We start from the raw sequence: 11,103 nt of genomic DNA on the forward strand, positions 1-11,103 counted from the left end.
TATCTCAATTCACAGTATGATCATCACGAAGGGCCTCGCGAATAGATAAAGACATCCGAATAGAACTTCAAGTTTTGTACAGTCCATAATTCTGTCTACCATATTTTGTGCAGTTTTGACTTTGACTTACACTGTTAGGAATGTCTAGCCTCCACACTTTACATATAGATTCAAATGTTTATCCTAAGTCGAAATCAGACCAGTCAGCAATTTTCACCATTACAGGTGTGACCCAGAAGTTCAGTTCCCTTACATAAATTGTTCTGCTGACTGTGCGCAGGGCCATTTGATCACCAGTCAATGGCGGTACTCTTCCGGGGCGGGATCTTGAACTTGGGACTTAAACTACAGTACAGGTTTTCGTTACCCAGACCGGTGGGTCCTAATATCATAATCCATGCTGATAACTGTATTGACACAAAATGTTTGATAGACAACGATGTGCGAAAGATGCGCATATAAGTCAAATTTAGTTAGTGCACGGAACCTTGCAATGAGCGAACTTATTCACATTTTCATTCTCTGCATTAAACGATGAAGGATGGAAAACGCTCAATCAAATCAACATACATGTATCAAATACAAAATAAATCAAACCTGATGAAATCGTTTTGAAAATGTACGTAATTGTGTTCGAATTCACTCACACTTTCAGCTCATCTCTGCGTACAACAATGAAGATAACAACAACGACTATCGTTATAGCCATAATAAAAGAAATCACTACTCCCACTATCACGCCCGTGTTGCCTGAAAAACAGATAAAACGACACATGATTTAAAATACTGCGTAGCTTAGTGTGAACAGTATGAACAAGTTCGAAATTTAAACTGTACCGCTCAAAGATATAGAGATTTGTTTTCATTTATGACATACAATTACGACGTAATTAAATGCTTCGTAGAAGTAACTATACTTTACTTGGCAAAAAGGGAAAAAACAGGTTTTGAGTTGAGGGGAAATTACTGTTTTGTTTGATGCAACTTTTATCATTTCAATTTGATAAAATAATATGATATCAAAAGTCTAGGTAATGTTGCGTCATGTCTGAGAACTCTTAAATAGTTACTTTATTAAGGACTGTTATATTAATATCTCCCAGTTAGTTTTGACGTTTAAGGTTTGATTAAAAATAAAAGCTAGAATTACTCGATTTAATATCTTGTTTTGTCTTCTACTCTTTACATGAAGCTTTCCTGCTATTGTTTAGATCATCGCATGTTACTTAGAAGATTAAGAACAGGTTACATATTGGAAGAGATACATCTATCTTTAAGCCATCCTTGCAACAGCTTAACTTATAATTTATAAATTCAATTTATACAGATGTTACTTACCAGACGTTCGATGGCCTTAAAATAGCATGACTTGCTTAAAATGCACATTGTAAATATGGATAAGATTTCCATGATATTTGACGTACACATAAACCCTTTCAGCGTCAGTTCGAGAAAAGGGTTTTTGATTCTCGAAGCAACTTACGGTGGAAGCGGTTCGGCACTCAATTGCCTTTTAAATAACTTTTTTTGCTTCGACTAGTTTATTTTATTGCATCGCTTGATTAATTTGTCATTTACGATGATACCAAAGTAAAAAGAACTGTGAGAACCGATACGATTTTGTCAGTGACGCACCAGATCCGCCGATGCTCACACTGGCAAGAACGTGTCACTTTCTCAACGCAAAGGGTACGTGTTCCTCGTTGACTCGGAAATTGGTAGAAGTCAGCTATGATAGTGCCAAATGAATAAACACTTACACGTAATGTTCAATGTCCCCAATATTTGTATTTATGAATGAGAATAGCTTTAGGATGTATATCGGTCGACAATGAATTATTATCAATGGAATATATTCATTGGCCTAAAATTGTGCACTATGTATGAATGAGAGAGGAAAATGATGAATTTTATTGGTTTTGACACAGTTTATTACCTGAACTTGTGTTAGGGTCTGCTTCTGTTGGCAATACTCTATCACACGGCGTTGTATACATTGCTGTGTCGTCAATAGCAATATCACCATGGGTACCTGTGCCACGTATACCTTCAAAAACGAGCTGTCGGTAGGAGCGGGAGGGACAAATTTTACATGTACTTTACCGATTTATTTAGGCTTATTTGCTTTGCTACATCGAGATTATCAAGGCGCAGTTAGATCATTAATTGACAAATGCTCGGAAACTACATACATAATCCAAAAATATATGGTTCGTTTGCAGAGGGAGCAGAAGTTAAATCAAATCATATCAAGCACACTTCGATGGTAATAGACAACATGATTTTCATTAACCTTTTTAGCCCTGTATTGTTTCCCACCAAAAATTTTAGTGTAACATGTTACCAATTTTTATGAACTTTTCTGTATTTTTTCTGATAATTTTAGACCAAATGAACACAACATTTCATTGGCCACAGTTTTTTATCAAAATTTGGGAAAAATCTGACAATAATGACTGAGGTATATTTTATAAGGGCGACAAAAAATGACTTTGGCGCTCAAAGGGTTCATTCGTGTTTGTTCTGCAAAATGTGTATTCATATCATATAAGGTAATGTAATATTTATTCTGCCTCGTTGTTTAATATGATTATACCAGACACAGTTCGTTGTGGTCACTTTAACTAGATAATCCACTGGCGACAATGAACAGCAAAACAATATTTGAGGAAGACAGCCGATCTAATTACCTGGCCTATTTCTGCAGGAGGATATTCGGGAAGTGGAACTATCCCCTCTTTCCATGCATCACCGGCTGTCTGTGGTCCGTTTAGTTTCCATAACAAGGTATCGTCGTTGGTGTCCATATTTCTAATGCTAACACGCAATTCGCCTATATTGTCTCCACTCATATGATACCAAAATCCGAAACAGCGGGGATAAGTGTAAGTCAGCTCTTCGCTTTTCAGTTGGGCGTTGTCCCCTGCACTGCCACCCGATACATCCAATAGCATGTATTTACCTGTGTAAGAAAACCTTGATATTAGAGCTTTTGATAATCTTGCCAACTAAATTTGTGTTGGTGTAGTCAAATACGGCTCTTAATGAAGCTTATCTCGACTCATCCATTATAAATAACAGAATACATGGCATTCGTTCCAGCAATGATAGTATGTATAGGGTAACATTACTATCTATTTTAGATAATTAAGTTTTTGCATTGTTTGCCAAAAGTCATCTTAAAGCAGTGAATATGAGCCTGCAAGAAAATGATTTTGATAAAAAGCCCGAACTTCAGTAAACCAACATGTCACGATCAAATGTATAATATGATAGCAGTAGTTTATTAAACAAGATACTGATAAACATAGCTTTAAGTATTTACATTTCAAAGAAAAAGTAATGTAAAGATATCGGTCAAACAGGTTAAGTTAGGGGACTACCCTTGGAAAAAGCAGTATCAGCCAATTCTATTGGTTTGCAATATTGGAGTTTCCTTGAAAATTTTACAAAAATAAGGTCATTTTGAAAAACGTATTTTAAAAATTTGTCACTGTGCTACGGTTCAAGATAAATGAATGGCGCGATTCCTTTCCGACAAAACAACCTACAAAATGGTGACTTAAAGTTTTTACTTAGTACCTTTGATGAATATAAAATCATGCAACTTGATCGAGTGGTCAGCAACATATATTTTCAAGGATTTTTTCAAACTCTATACTGCATTAAATAGCAATTCTTTAGTCGTAATCAATCCCGTCATGTTGAAGGGCTGAAATGTATCTTAAAGCAGTGAAAACTACATAAAATCAAAGGGTATGGCATATTTCTATAAGTAGCCATGTCAGGCCATTTTTAAAAATTTGGAGTAGAGAGGAACAAAACAAGCCTTGAATGATCAAGATTGGACGAGTAGTTCCGGAGATACAGATTTTTAAAGTGATAAATTTTCGTATTTTTTTCTGACGTTCATTGAAAGTGTTTAACGTTTCTAATTTTAATGAAGTTTTGATGTCAATATATCAGAAATAATACATAAATAGCTTTGATGAAAGCTTAAAACATGTTGCAATATTCCTTTGGAAACCAATTGTGGCCATTCACTCTGAAAAAAACTTATTCAACTACAAATCATATGCGTTCAAAGTTTGAATATTATCTAATTTCACAGACCGTAAAAACAGTGCGTTCACAGAAAAACTAAGTCCACCTAATTAAATATGCAAAAATTAAATATCTCGATTATTCTTCCACATAGAGACATAGATTTTTCAATTTGTAGGTTTTCAAATATGCTAAATTCAATGAAATCGTTCAAAATGATGTCTGACCATATCCTATATAGTTTTCCTGATCAGCCTTTCAGGTATGCTAATTTATGCAAATTATTACATTTCAAAAAGATTTATTCATTGTAAGTTTCTGTAATTAGCAATATGTCAGCTAAATGGGTAACTACAATCATTTGTGCCAGACCAGCCCATAAAAAACACTCATGGTGTGCGATGTATGTATTCTGCCACTAAATTTTGTTTGCATTTGTTAATATTAAAGAAAGTAACATTTTATCAGTTTACGAAAATTTACTAGTCCCGAAGCATCTTCTGAAGTAAATTATGAATCACAGTGGTTTAAAATTTTCCAAAACTACGAGTCAATATTTTGTTTTTATGCGAATATACACTCATCCAAACTGTCTACGCAGTACGCGATAGCGTACACACTGGCCTCACTCAAGTCACAATGTCGGCAGCTGCAATAATTGTAGCCCACGGGCCTTTGTTTACCGTGTAGGCTATTCAGCCCCGCCATGCAAGTGGCTGAATAGCCAACACGGCAAAAGAAAGACACGTTGAAATTGCAGCTATGTTGATAGCCAACACGGCAAACAAAGGCCCGTAGGCTTAAATTTTTGCAGCGGAAATGTCGATAGTGGCACTCACGCTACCTCCCGATCGCGCTCAACGTACTTGTCGATCAATTTCCATCAAAATCGCTCAACAAAATTTCATGAAACATTCTAATCTTACTTAATAACTTAATATACACTAAATTTTATCATCAGATAGCCGCTCATCAAAAATTTTGCTGTCTTGAGGTCGAGATTTTCGATCAAAGTTCTTCTTTCAATTTCAAACGATGACAACATGTGAACATCGCAACATCGGGTCTCTGACACATTAGAAAATTATCTGACGTTTCCAAAAAGGGGTCATACATTGAAATCGGCCAATACGTTTTAGTGGAATGTTTCATTAAATATAGGTGTCGCAAAATCACCCTTTTCTGGCGATCCACGCAAGAGAACGAAACCCAATTTTCAAGTTTTTATAACTTTTTATTAGTTTTGTTTTTTCGATTTTATTTCTTTACAAATGAAAGAAGAAATTTATGACAATCAAAATGAAGTATCATGATTGAAAAAAAATCATTTATTTAGGAGAAATATGCCTTTAAAGTTGGGACTTTTTACGTGAACTTCACTCGGCAGAATAATTTTTCGGGTGTTTGACGTGGCTACTATAAGATGTGTCTCAAATAACAAGATGAAACACCACCCGTTCTTGTCATTGTTCTTTTCTACTCACTTATACCATACACAGTATATTCAAAAATAAGAAAATATTCGCCTACAATATTTAGCCGTATGTTTTGTTGAAATTATAAAACTATGACAAAAACCTGCCCAGCTGCAGCTGATAATCGCACGGTAGGGTAAATCTGAATCAGATCCTCTCCCCCCAACATAAAAATTAGGATTGTGACCCCCTGTTGTCGTTTATTTTTGTTGTTACAATAAATGAATTTATAATATCTGCATAAATCGGGAAAGTGACACTTTTTTTAGACACGATTTAGGCATGTTCTTTGCTGAAATCCTCGAGAATGACAAAAAAGCCAGTCTGTATTTGAAAAAAGCTTTGATTAACGGTACTGCAGAAAAGCTAGACTCAAAACGTAGGATGGAAACCCCCTTTTTTGTTTCATTTTGTTGACACCATTAATCAGAGTATGCACAACATATGCAAAATCGGGAAAATGGAAATTTTCGCAGACAGAGCTCCTCACTGAAACTGTCACAAAATGCAAAAAAAGACCAGTTTGTAGTAGAAAACTGCCTGCCGTACGTTAGGACTCCCAACTCAAAACGTATAGGACGGGAACCCCTTTTTTCTGTTCATGGTCGTTGATATAATTGACTAGAGCCCAATATAAACCAGATATGAACTGAATTGCCTCGCGTGCACATTTTGTAAAGTACTTCTTGGGGTATTGGCTTTTATGACATTACATTGTTTTTATTCCCGAAATTAATCCAATCTATCTAAATTTGACATTATCCCCACTGTATTACGCAATGAAAAAAAAGAAAAAAAACCATTTGAAAAATTATGATCCAACAATATCTGTCGATGCAAGTGCAAATGGCTGAGCAGGCTCTTAACTGGCAGAGGTCGCGTTTGCGTATAAATTCTGCATATTTCACATATAATTGCCATGTAGAACGAGTTGACCTACTTCACAGTATCTCAATGCGACCCCGTCACACTTTTGCGTACATGTCCACGGAGACGATTCAACATGTTCAACAACAAAGCCAAGACAAAAATTGAAAATATCAATAAAATGGCTTCACAAAGGCTGAAATACACGATACTCGATGAAGTATGAAGTTTATGAAATGAAATCAAAATTGACAACACAAGTGTTTGTCTCGGGTAATACTATGCCTACCAGTTGAAGTTGAACTATTCTACAGACTGTTTTTTCCATACAGTGCAGTATTTGTCAGTGACAAATTAATCTTTGCAATACATTTTTTTGCGATGAGCTGGAAATTTGATTAATATCGAGTTAATGTACATAAATATTCCGTTATTTACTGGGACACGTTTATTTTCTCGATCCGCTATCTGCGGACTACGTGCTGAAGTACATTGACTGTTCATGTCAACGATCGTTTCTCCCTCTGCAGAGTTTCTGTATCCCGTTCAACAACGCTGTACCTCGATCACACGATAGTGACGCTATGTAGCTGTGCAGTATTGAAACTTATCATAAAATGGCCACCTCGTCTAACAGTAACACGTATTGTCAGGATTATCGTACGGAAAAAAGACTGCAAAACTAAGACTTATGAATCTTCATCAGAATTGAACACATCATGATTGTACACGAGTATCAACCGTGAATGCACGTTGAGCTCGGCAGTTACACAAGCATGGTACGCTACATGCATAGCCCTACGAGTATGGCGACAGTGTCCGGCTTTGGCTACGCCGGGGGCTACGCCGCCTACCGGAGGTGGGAGGCGGCGTAGCCAAAGCCGGACACTCTCGCCATACTCGTACGGCTAGCTACATGCACTGCCGCGATGCCGATCGTATGCATTCCAAGGCCTATCCCGGAATTTGTTTCACAAACAACCTCAAAGGAGAGCAAACATACTTCTATGGACAATGACGAATACGTTTCTTGGCGAAGCAAAATCAAAACAGTGCAGCAGTACATGAAGTAGGTCATGGCCTTGGACTCTGTGCACGAACCTGATTGGACACTTCAATACCTTTGACCCAAAGTTATTATTCATCAGCACTTCCATGCCATGAGGCTAGGTAGAGAACGTATTACGTACGCAGTGTACGCTGTGTGTTAGGAACGCACACAGGGAATGCACAGCGTACACTGCGTACGTACGCAGGGCTAGCGAGAGAGTTGCCGACATCGACGGTTATTTACGAAAAAAGAATAAAAGACTGGCATTTTTGGAAGCGATCGAGTAGCTGCGGTAGGCAGGGATACGACTTGGGCCCAAGAACGCTGAATTTCGGCAGTAATTTGGCTTTTTACGTCAAGTCCAAAATGGATTTGAAGTCACCAACTCTACGTACGGGTCTTTGCAGGGCTGTGGTGAGCGGGGCTATTAATAGCTGTAGCGGAACACACAGCATCGTACGCAGGGCTAAGAACGTATGTACTCATTTCTGGCGATCGAGCAGCGAGGGAAACAATCAATTACCAAGGATGAAGCTAATTTGCTAAACGATATTTTATCTTGAATAGTGAGTTGAATGAGTAATAAAATATCATATTTTTAATGTTCAATACGAGGTTGAAACACGGAGGGACCGTGGTTGAAACCAGAGCTATCCAGCTGTAGCCAACCTGGACAAGCACATTTCACAGCGCCCTCAAACAGTCGATTGTTTTCACTTGTCATACGCGGCGTAACAGAAAAATTAAAACTTTCATAACTTCATTAATACCAAGCCACGCCCACCAAAACCTTTTCAGTTCTAGCCATTTGAATTCTAAAGATGTCTACCAAATTTGACTGAAATACGTTCAGCCGTTTTTGAGAAAATGGACCAACAGACAGACAGACAGACACACAGACAGACATCGCTGCGACATAACCTCGCTGCGCGCATGCGCACGCGAGGTAAAAATGACATCAGAAAAATGACAATACTCAGTTAGTTTCGTGTAGACCCTTCACGTAACCTAAAAACCGGAATTCGAATGGACCATCGTATGCGCTTGTACACGTGGATTTGTTTGTATCGCCATCACCTGATCTCTTGGTCGTACGGAGGCTATAGAACTCATCGCGTCCTTTTTATTCCGGAGTAGAACCATTAAAAGCTGATACTGATGATATGCTAAGACATCATAGTCTAGTTAGGACCATGCAAATACCATAGGACTAGTCAAGTCCATAGCCGTAGATCAAATCAGTCTCACAATAAATGTACAAAATGTATTGATAGATTAACCACATTACACTCTCCATGAAAATTTCACAAAAGCAAAATACACAAGATACAGACGTGAATGAATTGACGAGCTATGGCCGGACGCTTTCTAACTTGAAGAGTTCCAAACATTTTGTCCAGGGCTCACCTCTCTCAGTACCAAGTGTGTGATCCACTTGTGGTCCAGAAACTCCATAAACACTGTCACCTGACGCCAGTAGCCAATCAAACTTGTCCATATTTTCATCATGTTCATTAAGCCATGTGCCAAGTCCCTCCTCGAACGGTTCATTTCCTTGAAAAGTAAGATGGTATATACATGTAAATGTACGAAGTTGTTCAAGTCGAAACTGTCTATCATTTACTTCGCGGGTTACTATACTTATCAGTACAAGAGGAGGCGCAAAGGCGACGTTTACGGCATGATATATTTCCCACCTTAATTGTTACGTCAGCGTCGCAGATAGAAATCAGGCTACTCGGGGACTTGCAAGTTTATGAATAATTAGATCTAACAGTGCACACAATGGGGCAAAGTCTGTAATGGAACAATATTTTTTGACTTCAGACCCTGTATCTTTCTGAAATCATTTTGATGTAACAAAGAGGTTTCAACTACACTTTTAGTACATGTAACACCTCGTTTACCGGGCCTCTCTAAATAAATATACTAACTGAAGACTATCGCGAGTCAACTGCACTAAATTGCTATATCAGTGCTCTTGTTTTCATTGTTTTTGCCTTTTTACATCAAATTTGAAGATTTCTAGTTGTTAGGCGTTTCACCATATAAAACTAATTTCTATGATTTCATATCTCTTATTGCAAGTCTAGTATCTAGACTAACTGTGAGCTAACAATTATACAAGCGGTTGTGGAACTTCAACTCTTGACGGATGCCCTTATTACTAAAAATTTAATTCAGCTGATTCAACGTACGTTTCTCTCTGAGGTGGACGTTTTGCTGATCAATGTAACCAAAGAGCGAATCGGGCGATTTCTATGAACAAATGCATGAGTGTCTGTCTGACAGACAGATATTTGTTCTTTCACAGGTGTCTAAATAAATTGATTTTTATTTGTTATTTCACTCACCTCTCGCATAGCATGGTCCTTCTTTCACAGTAAAATCGTCATACGCCATATCTCCTTTATCATCACGACCGACATACAGTTTAACAGCCCACTGCACAGGTGAATTAGGATGTTGATAGAGTTTCAATGTGAGGGCTCCCATTCCCCAGTTATTGCCACGTCGACGTACCGTCCACCCATAGATTTTCCTATAAGTCTTCCCTTTGAAGTCAAACTGCAAGAAGTTTTTGATTTTATTTTGGCGAATAACAGTTATAAGTGAAAAAAGTCTGTTTCATAAACAAATCCTCAGATTATAATAGCTGTCAAGTTTACATGATTGGCACCACTCTCTATATACCTGTATACAAACGTACGTGCGTACGCACATATCCATGTTTGTGCAATCTAATTATAATCAGATGGCGACGTCTGTACTTATACGCGGTTTTCCCTTGCTGTCGCCTCTCACTACATCTGAACAACTCCCATAAAAGGTTGCGTTCAAATCTCACGCGCTAGCCAGAACAGCCGACCTATCAGAACGCGCCTTACAGAGAACAATAGGTATGACTCGCGAGCATGCGAGAAGAAGACCTACGAAAATCAAAATGTCGTCGAAGTGTGTAACCGAGCCATCCACCCAGTTGGAGACTGAGAAAACTACCGAAGAGTTGTAGTTGGACCTTAAGATGAGTTTTGGTTCGATATGTTGAAGAGACAAGATAAACAAACTGACAGGTTTATGAATTGTAGACTGAAATTTGAAAGTGCGTCGTGATCTTTACTTGTCGCTGCAGATTTGAACAACGATCGGATGTTTACATGGATAAAAGAAACCGACATCGCATCGACAAACTCGACCTGGCGATCGAAGTCGGCCCTTCTGAGACTCTGTGATTATATAGCAGAAGTTAGAAAGTTTCCTCCAGTGTTATCGATGTAACATGCAATCTGATTTGCAGCTTCAGAGCGCGAGATTTAAATGCCACCTTCTATGCATGGGAGTTGATCAGATGTAGTGATAGGCGACAGCAAGAGAATACCGCGTAAGTATAGACGTCGCCGTACTCTGCATCTGATCATGATTTTAATCAGATTGATGTATGTGCAGATGGATGGAACTAATAAAATCTATTTATTTTCACTGATGATGGATTTTATCTTTAGAATCGGGTTGGTGTAGGTGGTAGCCGAATGAAAGTTACATGCATTGAAATTATCTATTATATTTAATGATGGTTGCCTCACGTAGGGAAGGATACATCCACTCTTATTGATGAACCTGCCATGCATGCATCTTAGTTTTACGACAGAAAGTGCAGAAATCTTT

At 38.0% G+C, this 11,103-nt stretch overlaps 1 protein-coding gene across 1 annotated transcript; it reads right to left on the reverse strand.

The window, feature by feature from the left end:
* Positions 1-643: 643 nt before the first annotated feature.
* Positions 644-9,050, reverse strand: LOC139123168 (MAM domain-containing glycosylphosphatidylinositol anchor protein 2-like). Its single transcript, XM_070689238.1, has 4 exons — positions 8,845-9,050; positions 2,691-2,962; positions 1,937-2,060; positions 644-750 (listed from the first exon to the last, which is right to left on the reverse strand). Exons 1-4 carry the CDS (start codon positions 8,933-8,935, stop codon positions 644-646), a joined length of 594 nt encoding a protein of 197 aa, XP_070545339.1. The 5' UTR covers positions 8,936-9,050.
* Between the last annotated feature and the right edge of the window lie 2,053 nt (positions 9,051-11,103).

The sequence above is a fragment of the Ptychodera flava genome, chromosome 22 (genome assembly GCF_041260155.1).
Source record: "Ptychodera flava strain L36383 chromosome 22, AS_Pfla_20210202, whole genome shotgun sequence".
Classification (NCBI taxonomy): domain Eukaryota; kingdom Metazoa; phylum Hemichordata; class Enteropneusta; family Ptychoderidae; genus Ptychodera; species Ptychodera flava.

Excerpts from the sequence above, each read along its gene's own strand:
- LOC139123168 (XM_070689238.1), bottom strand. The coding sequence starts at position 8,935 with ATGGACAAGTTTGATTGGCTACTGGCGTCAGGTGACAGTGTTTATGGA. Across the intron at positions 2,963-8,844 it reads CACACTTGGTACTGAGAGAG|GTAAATACATGCTATTGGAT; the intron begins GTGAGCCCTGGA and ends TTTCTTACACAG. Across the intron at positions 2,061-2,690 it reads CTCCTGCAGAAATAGGCCAG|CTCGTTTTTGAAGGTATACG; the intron begins GTAATTAGATCG and ends TCCTACCGACAG.